The 16,040-nt window shown below is 35.8% G+C and overlaps 1 protein-coding gene across 1 annotated transcript in view; it reads right to left on the bottom strand.

The window, feature by feature from the left end:
• Positions 1–3,241: 3,241 nt before the first annotated feature.
• Positions 3,242–16,040, bottom strand: part of CDC40 (cell division cycle 40) — a 47,520-nt gene continuing 34,721 nt past the window's right edge. Inside the window, exons 9-15 of the mRNA XM_037520218.2 lie at positions 15,609–15,654; positions 13,438–13,539; positions 12,080–12,195; positions 11,726–11,859; positions 7,941–8,017; positions 6,325–6,469; positions 3,242–5,369 (exon numbers count right to left, since the gene is read on the bottom strand). Of these exons, the coding sequence (XP_037376115.1) occupies positions 5,192–5,369; positions 6,325–6,469; positions 7,941–8,017; positions 11,726–11,859; positions 12,080–12,195; positions 13,438–13,539; positions 15,609–15,654 (798 nt within the window). The 3' untranslated portion in view covers positions 3,242–5,191. The remainder of the gene's footprint in view (positions 5,370–6,324; positions 6,470–7,940; positions 8,018–11,725; positions 11,860–12,079; positions 12,196–13,437; positions 13,540–15,608; positions 15,655–16,040) is intronic.

Below are 16,040 nucleotides of genomic sequence, written 5' to 3'. Positions count from 1 at the left end.
ACAGCTGAAGAGATTGTGAAATGAACTGGATGTTAAGCTTGAAGAAATTACCCAAAATGTAGCACAGCAAAACATGAACATTTGTATTTTTTAGGTGCGTTATCTAATGAGTTTGAACCTTAGAATGCTTTTCAGAAGATGAATAAAATTATCTCTGTGACTGTCTATGAAACAAGACACTAGAACGATATGCGATATGACAGCCATTAGCCACAGTTGGCTGTTGAGCACTCAGAATGTGGCTAGTGTAACTGAGACATGCTTTTTTAAAAATTATAGTTATTTTTAAGTAATTTAAATTTTAAAAAGGTATGAGTGACTCAATTGTTAGAAAATGCTACTTGGTATGAAAAATATGATGAAAATTTAGTAGCTGGTTAAGATGTACTAAGTGTAAAATATATACCAGATTTCAAAGGCTTAGTGTTACTGAACGTAAGGGATCACCACTTGGAAGTGTGCCAAATAGACCAGACACACACTATTTTTGACAGAGGAAGAGCAGTTAATTACCTGTGGGTTATTGAGGCAAAGAGGGTTAAATTCCCACAGACTACCTTCTTGAAAACGGGCTTGAAAGGGCTTTGAAAAGAAAGGATGGCAAAAGTGAGACAAAAGGAGTCTTTTGGTGTTTGCGTGTTGGAGGTATTGGGAGGTGCCGGGCATCTGTTCCTGCCTGGAGGTAATTCATGCCTCCACAAATATGGCAAATGTGGCCCAATTTCTCCCCTAGGTAGAGTTTTAGTATGCTAATGAGGCTGGGAATAAACCAAGCAAGCTCTGGATTCTATATGGGCCAGAGCGCTTTTCAGACAATAGGAGTGTTTGGAATTTAGCTCTCGAAGCAAGATAGCTTTTAGTTATACATTATTGTCTTTGACTAAAACAAATGGGGTACAATTTAGTCCGACATTATTGTCCTTGAGTGAGTCAGATCAAGACTATAGCCACCGTGTAAGGGGCCAGATTTAACATAAGATCAGTCAAGCAACCTAAGTGGCCTGCTAAGAGTTAGCACTTCGTGGTCTTCACTCTTTCCTTCTTGATGGAACTATCTTAATCATTTGTTTCCCGATTCTTTGAGTTCCTAGTTAAGAGGAAAGTAAAATATTGATTTTAAAGATATTGAATGTTGGGGTATTTTAAATGTTAAATATATTAAAATCCCTTTAAAAAATGTGGCCATTAGAAAATTATGTATTGGGCAGTACTATACTAGAACATATATTTAAATCAAAATCTTTGATGTTTGAATCAGTTCCCCAGAGCTCAGATGCTGAAGGGTGTGGGGAGTTAAAGATTTATCTGAAGACAGCTGTTGGAAGCTGTAAAAAGGATCTCTTTCTCTGTCACTAAAATTAAAGCCATTCTTAGGACTCTGGATGCAAGCCTATGACTTCTTTTAAGTTCCAGTTAAAATTGCATTTTTTAAAAAAGATTTTTTATTTATGCATACAGGAAGTGGGGTGTAGCCCAGAGTTGCAGGGGTGGGGGTGAAGAGAATTCACCAGAGACAGAGTGGGGAGCAGAACAGGCAGATCTACTGAAACACACTGCTGAGGGTGCAGCGGGTGAGACATGTGGGTTAGCTCTCTGGCCAGGGATCAAACTACTGCTGCAGTGGCTGGCGATAGCTTGATAGTGCTGAGCTTTAACCTCCCTGCGCCACTTGGGAGGCCCAAAATTGCAATGTTTGAGTGCATTGTTTTTACGAATACTAAAGTAACTATGAATATAGGTGTATATATTTTATATACAAATATAAAAAAAAGTATATACATATATTTACAAACATACATTATAGATACACATGTATAAATGTGTATATTTTTGGTTAGCTCAATTTTTCTGAGTTTATATGTACTAAACAGCGTAGTTTTGGAAATAAAGGATTCCATTACTTCTCATCCTTACTGTGGGGACCTTGCTGAAAAGTGCTGACTTTGATCTGGGAAGTCTGAGCTGGGAACACGAATTCTGCATTCTTAGTAAGTTTCCCAGTGAATGAATTCATACATCTCCATATATGTATAAAACAAATTGTTTTAAATTGCACTCTTTTGTTAGCTGATTTTTACTCATTGATCAAATTAACAGTTGAAAGAATGAATTTTGAGGCAAGTGCTGTGACAACTTTCTTTCCATTAAATCTCCTAAGTCCCTTCGTTATGGGACCTTATTCCATCACTTATCTTAGCACTTGCCTTGTCTGTAATATAGTTAATTATTTAATGATTTACAAAGAATGTAAATTAAACTTTAACAATGTCATCATTGATTTTTAAGATATTTCAGAGATGGCAAAATGAGACAAGTACACATCTTTGATGGAATATAACATCAGTGTTCCCTCAGCTTCACCTTGAGACCCAAATTTAATATTGCTGGATTATCTGGCCCTGGATGCCACTTCGGCCCTTCCTTTTTCCCTTATCTGAAGTCACTATGGTTCCCCCAACTAACATGTCTTTGGAATTCCATCTCTCAGTAAGTGATGCCATCCCTTTGGTGATTCTGATGCAGATTTTTCTCAGTCTGTATTCTGACAATACTGCTCTTCAAGGAGTCTATTACTGCTTGTGTTGCCATCCTAATGGCTGTCATCCAAGGGTTTGACATTTCACTGAATTTTCTCCAGGTTATTTATAAACACGCTAAGGATATCAGCCAATATCACAGTGCACCCTCAAGAATCATTCCATACTTTTTCACTTAGAGAAGTGCCTGGTTGATGTTATTCCCTGTTCCTTATCTTAAAATGAGGTCCCCATTAGGACAAAATATTCCCAACTTAAGCTTCAGCATTGAAATATTCATTCAATTAAATCCTTCCCTGAAGCACTACTTTGAGGAAGGAACTCTGTCTTGGGTGTGATGAAAAGGTTGCAGTGAGAAAAAGGAAGCAGATGATAACTACTTAATTGCAGTTAACAACATGATCTTGAGACTTATGCTGGAAAAGATCCTCAGTCATCTGTGTAATCTAAAATGGGTACAGTCCTGCTATAGGGCAACCACTAAGTAAACTTGGAATGTGTTAAACTTAATACATGCTCTGAAGGCACTGCCCTATATTTCTATTATTTAATTAAAACTGACAGTAATATCCTATAGCCAGTGCTAAAGCATCATTTTTCCCCATAAAATAAAATTTCCCATTTAAAATCTGCATGTGGTATAATTTGGTGTTTTAACAGTTAAGATTTTAAAGGAGACTAAGAATAAAAATTTTGATAACACATTCTGCAAAAAATTTTATTAAAAATATCTTTAAAAAAAGGAGACTTTTATATACAGTTACTTAGTTAAGAAACAGTCAAAAACACAACAAAATAAACCCAGATCTAGAAATTATGATTTTTAACATATACAAACAATACTGATGCCGAACAAGATAGATTAAATGTATGATTCTCTGTCCCATCACATTTCAATAATTCACATTTGTTAAAACCCATGGTTGGGTCTAAAGAATTCTTTCCTCCTTAGGAAATGGCAGCCACCCTTCCTGGCAGGTACATGAACAGCAGCAGCCAGGCAGTATATTCTTATTTCTTTGCATGCCTGTGAGTTCCAAATACTTCTCTACCACTTTTATTCTCTTTTACTATTTTCTTCTTTGATATTTATTTACAGGCTATAGCATCTGATCATTTATACCAGGCTCCCCTCTCTATTTTAATTTTAATTAAAAAAAAATGTAAGTTTCTAAGGGCAAGGAGCATGAACTGCTATTGAGAGCACAGGAATCAGAGCTAATGCCCTTAGGATATCAACACGCAACATGATTTTGGTCTCCAAGTCGGCACTCCGAGCAGCTATGAACCAATCTTTTTTTAGCATGGCATTGAGATGTTTCAAACCACATTAAAACATCTGACATAGATTTGTAATAAAACAGGAGAAATGGCTTGTCACACACTAAAGTGCTATCAGTTACTATATCCAGGAGGCTATCTTGAGTTCACAATCCAAATATTTTAAGCTTTATTTTCAAACCACAGTCACTGCTTCCTAAATTGGGAAACCCCAGCCATCTTCCTAGAGTGTGAATTTTACTAAAAGATTTGGAAAAAAATTAATTTTTTTCTAATTTTAGTAAATTCTATTGAATGTATTCATAAGAAAAACCAGTAATTTTAAAGATAAAACATACAACTTCAAAGATATTACAAGATGACATTTTGGACTATGCCCTCATACTATATCTCCTATGAGGAGTGTTTCAGTAGTAACGTCTGAAGCAATGACCTAGGAGGCCCTGATTTCAGAAAGTGTAGCCAGGTCCTCACTGACAGCAAATACAAATAATATTCAAGTCTTGACTCATTTTCGAGTTCCATCTTCAAAAATAATGTAATTCTCTGGTTAAATATATATATAGTCCTATCTATGCTGATCAGGAAGAAAATCAAGGAAAGAACTCTGGACTGATTTTTATTTTACACTGTTTAATAATTTGAGGAATGTTGCAACCAAAGAAGGTTGCTGGCTTACAATAAAAAAATACACAGCATGTCATAAAAAATAGTGGAACTCTGAATCCAAAAGGTTAGAACTTGACCTACTGAAAATATTGGGACTGTAATTGTGGGTGGTCTTACACTCCTTTAAGATTCGTATTAAATGACATCATCCTTGTTCTTTATGGCCCTTTATGTTGAGGAGGTTAATAAGTATATGGTACTTTTTTGAGTTAATTCTGTTCCTTCCTGACAACCCCAAATTCACTAGGGATTCTTTCTTGACTCCAAAGGGATCCTTTCAACATTTCATGGGGGTAAACCCAAACTGCCTGCCAATAATAACAACTTATCAAATACAAAGTCAGTGGTCATTCTCTGAAGAAATTACATTTATAAAAAACAAAATGAAGTTGCCAATGAAATTATATGAGCCAAATTTACAAAGCCTTTTTTTTTTTCTGTGGGACCCTCGCTGGCGGCTGGGTAACGAACCAGCGCTGCAGAGGCTGCGAGCAGCCTCTCAGCCCAGCGCTCAACCACTGCGCCACCAGAGGAGGCCCCAAAGCTTTCTTTTTTTTTTTTAAACAACGGAACAACTTCATAAGGCCATATAAGGAAACCACAATTTGTAAATCAAGTTGCCATTCAACACATTTAATAATTAAATATAGTTAAATATGATGTTTGATCAAAAATAATCCTGGATAGTTTAAGGGTAAATCTCATTAATCCCACAATTTAATGAGACCATCCCAACCACATGTTATCACTTTAGATGTTTCATGTGGATGCCACACTGCACCGATACACACTTTATCATGAGCTTTAAATCGACTGTAGAGTTTTGTGGTCTTCCAGTCCCAGATGTTTAATTTTCCATTTCCATCTCCTGAAATCACATAGCTACATGGGAAGAAAATTAAATTCAAATTATTCAAACATCTTTATTAAGAGAAACAGAGGGTTTATCTTTTCACTTTAACAAAAAGAAAAAACAATGTGAATATAAAATACTCAATGAGAATAGAGCATGAAGCAGTCTGTAATTTAAACTACCAGAAAAAATTCTCCCCATTTAGCCACCAATCTAGAGAATGAAAAATTTTAACTTGGAGACTGGGAGATGCAGGGGCCATGGCAGCACAATGTGGTATCATAATCACTCTCAGACAATCAGGGAATGTTTATATAAGGGAATGTTTCACAAAGAGCCAATGACCACATTTAGAGCTAGTCTACCAATGTAGACTATTGGCTTCCTCAATTTTTTTGGCTCCAACATCTTTCAAATAGGTCTAAGGCTGATCTGGAGGTGGGAGCCTATGACCCAACTGCTAGGCTAAACATACAAAGTTACAGTGATTTCTGAACTACTTACATCTATATATTTTAGTTAAGAGTGGAGTTACAAATGCAGTGTTGCATTCTTAGACTCTGGGCTTCATAAATCTAGTGACCTAGAACTATGCAGAAGTTGAATTTGAGGTTTCAGCACAGAAAAGCTGAAGTGAAGTTAACTTCTACAATGCAATACAAAATTAATTCTTCTTGTGTTCATTCAATCACAGCAACATAGTAATTACAATCCTCCCAGCCTTGCATAGAAAAGCAGAGAGAAAATAAGGTGTTGTCTATAATTTATGATGTTACAGGGTACAGACTAAGCAATAAGGAGATACGCTGAAGAACTGAATAAAAAGAAAAGTGTAGTTTTCATAACTTGCTCTTCCCTTTTTACCTGACAATTTGACAGTCTACATAGTTCTCATACATACTTGAAGGTGATTTGTAAAGTGTTATATGAACAATAGTAGTTTTATATCATATTTGAACACAAGAATAAAAGATTTAAACTTACCTCATGTCTGGTGAAAAGTCCACCTGACAAGCATAGCCTGCTACCATATGGCCCTTAAAGATTTTTTTCTTATTTAATCTGAATCTGTTCTGTGCTCCAAAAATTAAGATTTGGTTGTCCATTGATTGGCATGCTAGCCATTTCCCTGTAAATCCAATAAGTGAGATGTGTTAGAGAAAGCTGAAAAAATTTACAAGGCATTTTATTTTAAATATGTTCTAGTCATTAACATTCTCCTACTTCCAACTACTTCAAAAAAAGAGTAACAAATTTACCATACCACTTGTGGATTTGTTATAAATACACTGTTGGCAAAAGTATTTTTAATTAATGGTTTTGCTTATGTAATTTCTTATTAGGGTGTCTCCATTTACAAGCTTTTTTTTGTTTGCATAAATAAGAATACACAGAATTCTGACTTTAGCATTAACATAAGTAAGCTAAAATTCTATGAAATAAAAATTAATTTGCAGTTATTATAGACAACAGAATCATGGCAAGAAAGAGACTTATTTCTGTTAATTCTGGAAAACGGAAAGATTAACTCCCTGTGAGAAAACCCAGAATTATTAAATAAATGACAATAAAAGATACGATTAAAAAAACTATAGTAATGTTGTTGAAAGGCCACATTGCTTTTATATTACCCAGGAAGTGCCAAAGCGCCCAGTCACTAAACTGTAGTGCTTTCCTAGCATCCTACATAATCGTAGACCTTTCTAAATGAGAGTGATCCTAACAATGATCAGTCTTATTGGGTTACTGGGCTTGTTCAAGATGGCCATATTTGTAACGGATGGTTTAAAAATACACATGAACTACAGATGCAGTGATCATGTGATAAAGTACCTAATGAGGTGATTATGAAAATAACACCCAGGTACTGGCTGCTCTTCCCATAAAAATCCTAGGGCATTTGCCAAATGATCACCAATTTGCCTGTGGCAGATGTACTGATGGAAGAGCAAACTATTTCCTGCCTCTTCCTCCATGTCTACACTCATAGTAATGAGTTAACAGTGGCTTTGATGAAAATGTTGCCCAACATTGTCAGCTTTAATACCCTCATGTAGAGAGCTATCATTTTATCAGTATACTGTCAGTATATCCATAGTACAAATATCTGCATTTAAAACGAAATGGATTATTGAATAGAGAATGGTATTAAATAAATATCCTTTTTATTTTTGTTTATTTTGGAGAAAGTCTTTTATAGTGAATTGCTATCATTATAGGATATCAGGTGAAAATCTATTCTTTGAAAGAAAAAACTCACAATAAATTACTAAATGCGTGTCAAATATTATCTGAGAATGAGATTTAAGCAAAACAAAACAACTCTAACTCTCAGATGGAACTCCTTAGATGTTCAGTATGTTAACTGCAAATCATGGTTTTTCCCTAATTTTTACTTTATATTTTTTCAAAACAGGAGAAAGAGTGAGGTGATTCACATATAAAAACTAGTGATTATTTCTAACACTGAAAAGATTTCTTTATACAAGTTTGGCACTATGATAGATTTCCCCTAAGAGAGAATGGCCAATGTTCTTTCGAATATAGAAATCATACAATGTCTTAGAAACACATTTAAAAACACATTCTATCTAACGCACCATTTGGAGACAAAGTCACTGCAGGCATTGAGTGCATACTGGGTTCTGCTATGTACTTAAAATCCACAGGGATATCCCTAAAAATTAAAAATAGCATATCAGAGTTAGTAATTTTCAAATGCATCTGTAGAAGAATTACCTTTGAAACAAAAGCAGTATTCTTGAAAATTACCGATTTTAGAAATCTTTCATAGAACTTCCTGAAAGAAGGAAAACCGTAAGATGCCATTCTACTATTATCCATCTTTTACTTCACAAATGCCTTTCCATAATTAAAACAATGGCATACTTAGTTTTCTCTTTATTTGGTTTAAACTTTGCCCTTCATATTAAAAAAGTCTGTTAGTAAAAGTTCTTTACTAGTGAACCAACTCAAATGTACCAGGGTAGGCAGAAGCAAGGTGTTTGAGGCAAACCTATAGGGAAGCATTCTTACTTTACCTGCCAGTCAACCTTAATTTGTTATTCTGCAAGCAGGTGAGAATGCTAAACAGGCTTCAGCAAAGCAAGCGGATGGGAGGCAAAGCTGCACAGGGTCTGCAAGCAAGCCTAGCCCACCCCAAGATAATGTGATCTCTAGATGGGCAAGGGAGCTTAAATGCTTGATATTTATATTTATATATAAATAAATATTTTTAAAAAGTTCAGCTGGTTTTTCCTCATATTTACTACTAGTGCCTAATAATTTTATAATGGGAGAAAAACAAGAACATTTTCTAAAGTAATCATAGTCCAGATTCATAGCAATCTATGTACTAAAACTAACCATAAAAATTTAAATAGGGGCCTCCCCGGTGGCGCAACGGTTGAGCGCTGGGTTGGGAAGCTGCCCGCGGTCTCTGCGGCGCCGGTTTGATCCCCGGCTGCTCCCCGGCCACCGGAGGAGGGTCCCACATGGCGTGCAGACCTCTCCTGTCGTCCACTGCTCCCCTCAGCAGCGTACTTCAGTCCTTCTGCCTGCTCTGCTTCCCGCTCTGACTCTGGTGAATTCTCTCACCCTCCCGCGCTTCTGACTGTACCCAGTGCATGTATAAACAAACAAACAAAACAAACAAATAAATAAATAAAAATGCCTCTATTAAAAAAAAAAAAATTAAATAGGCCCTTATTTCAAGGATTCTTGGTACAATGAGCTCCAGAATGAGAAATGAATCTGAACACACTGGACTTTGTTACTTTTAGTAAAAATGTCTGTTAGGCATAGCTGCATTTAATAAATACAATGTATTTTTTAGTTAGAAATTAATTTAGTATAACAAACTATTAATAGTAACTTCTATTTTACAAATATTCTTCAGTCTAAAATCATCAAAAAAAATCCCAAAATATAACAAATATCTGTAAAAATTTAAAGACAGAAAATAAAAATGTCAACCTCTGCTACATTTTCTTTGAAGAGTATTTTAACAAAACAAAGAAAAAAACATATCTGACTGTTCATGAATTTAGCCAATTTGAATACCTCGGGCAATTCAATATTTTTTATTCTCCTTTAAAACAGTGTAATAGTCTCAGGATATATAGCACTGTTTTAGAAAACCAAGTTTCCTTTAGTTTGGTGTCTTGTATCATTTGGCTATTGTAAGCAGGTCTAGAAAACACCACTTGTCTGGCCCCACTGATAACTTTACTCCTGCTGGCGTCAGTTCTCTCTTTGAGGTCGTCAGGACCTCCCTTCCTCTCCTATGCAAGCTGCCAGTATCACTAGTGATTGCTTTCAGGGACATATATATATTTTTTTTTTCAGTGAGGGACAGCTTCAGGGGTCCTGAAGTGGGTCTACTTCCTACTTTGTCTTTGTAGCAAGACTGATCTTCACATTTTTTTGTTTTCTGACTAATTAAACTGGACGCAAGTTAACTTCTCTCCCCACTAGATACTTCAACCATCTAACAATCTATTTGTTAACTGATGGTGAGAATCCTTTGACAATGTATACATACATGGAATTATGCTATTCACTTAGAGGGACAACAAACATACCTATCTCCTAAGATTGCTTTGCAACTCAAATGCAGCACTTCACAGAAAATGCTCAGTGGTTCAATAAATGTAACATCACTTATAATTAGGATAGTAACTATTTCCTTAGCTGTTCAGTGCCTGCTATGTGCCAGGACTGTGCCGGTGCTGGGGAAGATGGACAACAGGCTGACACAGTTCCTCTGTCACTGTTAAGAACTTGTCAGGGGAGAGGAACAAATAAGCAAGCACTAAAAAAAGTATGCTAAAAGCTGAAGGAAGCAAAAAAGAGTGTGGGAAGACAGAGATCAGGAACCCATCTTCATGTGAGGATTGGTCAGGAAGTGATAAACTAAATTCTAAAGGAAGTAATCATTTATAATGATACAAATATTATGACTTTTAGGAGTAGTTTTAAGCTCTGAGGACAAAAAAGAAACAGGCTAACATCACCTCTTTATTTAATCAAAATATTTTGTAGCCCAACTTTCATTTAAGAAAAGCACACACAATTTTCTTCAAGTGTTCTTAAAGCACTGTAATTGGTGCATCATTTAAATATTTACCAATTTCTTTTATACCACTCCTTATTTTAAAATGGAGCTAAAATACCTGAAAATAGAAACGTCTGAAAGTTTAAGTATAATCAAGCTGTAAAAATATATAAAACAAACCCCGTATGTGTATGTTTATTCTCCAGAAACTTATGCAAATGATCTAAGGTGGTTTATGTAAAATTTAGTGTCTATATCAATCTTTGCATATAACATCATTTCTGAAGAAAGACCTATAAAAGAGTCTTAAACCACAGACTTAATGGGTGATAAGACTATATATGAGTATTGTTAACTATGCATGAGTTGGAGGTAATTTGGATGGGGATAGTAGTGGTGAGTGTGGGAGAAACTACAGTTAGATTATATTAAATCTTTACCCAAACTGCCCCAGATCTCTTAGGGATCTGCTCAGCTCCCCAATGGGACTCACAGTTTTAGGAGAAAACTCTTAGTTGTAGTTTTAAAGCCTCCTACTTTAAAGCAGAAGAGATTCTAGGAGTGGGAAGAAACATTTTCTAGTCCCCCACAAGGCAGTAACCACATTGAGCTGTGCTTCAGAACTGACTATAAAAACAAGCTGGGTTCCTTTCAACACTCAAAGATTCATTTTAACAAAAAAATTATAATGCAATTCTTTGCAAATTATAAAACATGAGTTATGATACTCAGTGAAAGTAGCTTTAGTATTTTAGAAAATTTTTTTCTCTAGGAAAGCAAAATTAACAATAGTTCTGATTATAGTCTATAAGTGAAAATCTGTTTTCTACATTTATGGGCTATGAATGACAGGACACAAGGGTGATACCATGGAGCAATTTTTGGTTCTGAATGATCATAACACAGACATTTAAAAAATTAAGAGCATTTTTCAATGTCAATGTCAACCCAATGTTTTCTTTGGGTTGGTTCTGACGCCAGGATCTCATGTTCGGTTCCCAGTGTAACCACTCTGTGTATACATGTATGGCCCCTACTTCTCGCCAGTCATTTTGCAAAGACAAATAAATGATGAAAAATGTAAGAGAGCACAATGTAAACTTTCCACCACTGTAAGAAAGATGACTCAAAATATATATCCTTCAGACAGACTATGCAAAGACTTTGGAAGGCAGCATGTTTACATTATTTCCATATTCTGGATACTTAAAGGTTAAGAGAGTTTGGAAAGATTTCAAATGACTGCATATTATCAGACTTTGTCTTCAGCTACAAATATTTAAACTGTTTGCTTTATATAAATCAGATTTTCTACTTATTGAAACTTACCATTCCCAAACTCTTAGGCTCTTATCATCAGATGTGCTCACAAATCTCCTGTTCTCATCAACAAAAACAATGGTGTTGACAGCTCCCAAATGCCGATCATATTCCTGTACAATTTCTCCACTTCGAATGTCCCACTATATGTCAAACAAGGAAAAGACAGAGGTGGAGTAATGTATTAACAGGAATTAAGAGCATAATTATGGAAAGTGGAGAAAGAAACGAATTTCTACATTATTTTTATAGATTTACTAAGAATAATCAGCAGTTCCCCAAAATAGCAAACATTAAACAAGTTAATATTCTTTATTCACTCCCCTCATGGAATCTTAATAAAAATACTATGAAAGCACTTACTTGCACAATCTTTTTATCAGACATCCCAGCCACAAAGAGATTTTGCTTATCTTCATCAGGATTAAATTTGACACAATAGGGTACTTTTCGGTTTGTAAATCTTGATATACATTGTCCTAAAACAAAAGATCCAAGTTAGAGTAGGTAAAATAAATATGACCCCAGGTTGTATGACAACCCTGGGATGAAGTGCTTGAGTTACTCTGCTAATAAATTTTGAGGAAGGGCAGCCTGATTGTTCTTTACTGTAAGCTAGACTGTTCCTACTCTAGGTTTTTAATGATCAAAAATAATTCTTTCAAAAGTAAATCTGTATCATCAACTGCAGAATACATCAAGCTTTTCAGGTGACTACAATGTGCAGCCAGAGTTCACAACCACTGGTAAAGAGGTTAAGGATATGAGAAACTGTGGTTAGAATATAATTTGGCCACTGTGTAACACTGGAAAAGTTACCTCTTTGAGAGCAGCTCCTCATTTATAATAATAAAAGTAGTTATTTCAGAGGTATTTTAAGGTTTGAATAAGATACGGAACTTATTTAGCAGAATGCCTGCCAAACATAAATATTCAATATTAGCTATTAACTTTATCCTTAAAAATCAGTCAGATGACAGATGGTTCTTTAATTAGACTAGCCACAACGTGCTGATGCAACTAATATGTCTGTGATCATATAAACTAACTGGCCCATGAAAGTTTAGACTCACAACTTAATCAACCTGGACAATTAAATTTAATCTGGACAATGTAAATTTCATCAGATATTAACAGCGCCTGTATTACATTGAATGCAGTGTGTGAGGTGATATTAGAATAAAAACATCAATTAAATAGTCTATTTAGTAAAGATTTCAGTGTTTGCTTGCTAAACTGTATTTGGTGGAAACAAAGTCTTTATAATAATGAAAGAGCTACTTTTATTAGCTGAGTTTCAACTCTAAATATTTTGTGATATTAGCTGATAGGCTAATATCAGATGAGAATCAACAAAACATAATTTTACCACAGAATACACTGCTTCATTTATAAATGCTGATTTTTTAAAAAAAAGATTTATTCATGCATACAAGAACTGGGGTATAGGCCAGAGGTGCGGGGGTTGAGAGGATTCACCAGAGACAGAGTGGGGAGCAGAAGAGATGGCTCTACTGAAATACACTGCTCAGGGGAGCAGCGGGTGAGACAGGAGAGGTCTGCTGTGCCATGTGGGTTAGCTCCCTGGCCAGGGATCAAACTCACGCTGCAGTTGCTGACAATACCTTGATAGCACTGAGACTTTAATCCCTGCGCCACCAGAGTGGCCCTATAAATGCTAATTTATAAGATAATATGTATTAATATAAATGAGCTCTTACCTGTCTCGGTGTCCCAGAGCTTAAGATACCTGTCATAAGCTGCACTGAGGAACTGTGTTCCTGCGGTATTAAAGCAGATGTCCCTAACAGCTTTACCATGACCTAAACACAGAGACAATGGATATGAAGGTGAGGTGAAATACCTTCTCTTAAAATACAGATACCATAACAGAAAGAGCATTTAATAGTGCTTTTCAAACATGCTGTAAATCAAAATCACTGGAACCCCCTTTCCTTATTTACTGACTCAGAATTTGTTTATATGTGGGCTTGGGAATGTAGCTGGTATTTTTTTTTCTCCTTCAAAAAGCTCCTCAGATGATTCAGATGCTTAACATTTAGCTAAGAAGCAACCAAAAAGATTTTTTTTTCTCTTACGTTTCCAACGACAACCTCTTAATATGTAATGCATACAACCAATGACTAAATGGTCAAGAATTAAAGGAAACACAATAGGCAAATTATTGCCAGTGAAAGATAATTGACTGGTAGCACATGAAGGTTCACTCTGATTACTCACCAAGATGGAATGAAAGCAAAGCGACTTACAGTTGATGTAGCTCTCATTTAATAATTGTCTTACTGCCAAATTTCATAGAAATAGATTGAGAAGTGTAGCGACCAAGCCTTTTTGAAAATTATTATTAATTTTCATTTTGTTTTATGATGGGCTTTTTAGATTAATTTTAAGGTGCTTCACTTGGAAATCAATCTTGCTAGACACCAGAATATTATAGGGACAAAAAATGTGGCTAAATGAAAACAGAAGCTTTTCTATTTCTCACTACCCTACCGAGACCAAGACTGCCAACGGCCATTGTGCAAATGTGTATGGCACAGACTATCTACCATACACAGAAGCCCTGTACCAATAAATTCTAGTCAAGCACATGCCAAGGCAAGTGGGCATTTACTACACAAGGAGTTCCATTCAGAGCACTTAACATTGGTCTTAGCAGGTAATTTTCAGATTTCCCCAAGAAACTGTCAGAACAAAGGAAACAGATAGGGACCAAATCTACTACAACTACAGGAGACATTTTGTTTTCCTGTAGTTGCTGGAAGCCTCCCGCAAGTCTTCTTTTAGGCTACATCTTAGGCAGTATTTACTTGTGCAGTGAGGTCCTAAAATCACAGCAAAGCACCGCAGAACGGACTCCCACTTTGAATCTAAAAACAGAGCCACTACAATGCACACAAATAGTGTTTCAGTGTGGTACTGTTAAATTTGGAAATGTAACTAGCCTTAGCACAAAATCTGACAGAGAATAAAGCGATTTTCTACCAAAAAGGCTGGTATGCCACAGAGCTGTTCTCTTTTTAGCCCTCTTCTTTCCTCCAAGGGGTTCGTTCAATCTCTTCCTTTTATATGCTTTAGTTGCCAATTCCCAATCGTTCTTTACAGCTCAGTGTCTGGCTATCTAATTCTTACTGGACATTTTCATTTCTGTATTACAAAGTTAGCTCCAATTCAACCAGTCTGAAACATTGTCATTATGTTCCTCCCCCTGGTGAATGGCATTGCTATTCATGCAGCCAGAGGGGAGTCACCCTAGATTCCTGTCTGTTACCACTCACATCCAGTTGTTAAGTCCCACTGAACTTAACTCTTGATGATTCCTTTCTTTATCTCTGCTAATTTAGTTCAGGCTTTCATCATTTTTATTCTAGATAAATGAAATACTGCTGTAATATATTTCCCTGCTTCCAGGCCTGCCCTTCCAAAGCATCCTCTATATTGCCACTGTGATCTTTGTCAACTTCAAATCTGATTATGTTGCTTTCTTGCAAGAGCTGTTTAATGGCTGGATTCCCAAGGGCCTCAGGACAGTTTAAACTCCTAATTAGTGGCACACAGGGTCTTGCAGTTTCTGCCCCTGCACCCCTACTGTTTTCCCCCACTTTCATCTCTTCTCATATCTCATACTCAGGTAATTTTAAAGTGTATGTGATCTACCAAAGCAGTTTTCTTACACCACTTTTGCTTTTTCTCCTGTTGCTCCCTCCTCCTAGTTGTCTATATGGGAACACGTATACCCTCTTCAAGATTGAATTCAAGTCTATGAAGCCTTTCCTTCATACCAGTGTAGTGCCACTACTGTTAATGTTGTTATCTTAGTTTAAAATGTCTTTCCAAACAGATGTATAGCCAGAGAGAAAAGAAGTATTACCAATAAATGTTCGTAGACAGCGCCTGTCTCCATAAACTTCCCATAACTGAGTAAGAAACAACACAAGGAAATATTAAATGTACTGATAAAATGACAACTTTCAATCAATAACAATAGTCCTATGCCAGATATGTGTATGCACAGGGGGTTTCACTAAAGACTTTTTCTGCACATCACTGAACATACTGCTAAGCACTGCTCATCTGTGTTGCACTATTTGGAAAACACACACAGTGAACTTTTAAGTTCAATACTAATGATATATTAAAATATTAAGAGAACTTAGATGGACTTAATATAGGTGACTTCATTTCTTGTTCTTTTCTGTAGTAACTGATATATTTGTAAGATCAAAAGTTTCCACATATGTAATATTATAAAGTACTTTTAAAACAATTAAATGTTATTAAAACTGCTGTATTTATACATTTT

The sequence above is a fragment of the Talpa occidentalis genome, unplaced genomic scaffold (genome assembly GCF_014898055.3).
Source record: "Talpa occidentalis isolate TD23 unplaced genomic scaffold, MPIMG_talOcc4v2.1 talOcc4.2, whole genome shotgun sequence".
Taxonomy (NCBI): domain Eukaryota; kingdom Metazoa; phylum Chordata; class Mammalia; order Eulipotyphla; family Talpidae; genus Talpa; species Talpa occidentalis.
Note: the sequence above shows the minus strand (reverse complement) of the source record. Positions and strands in the feature narration are given on the sequence as shown.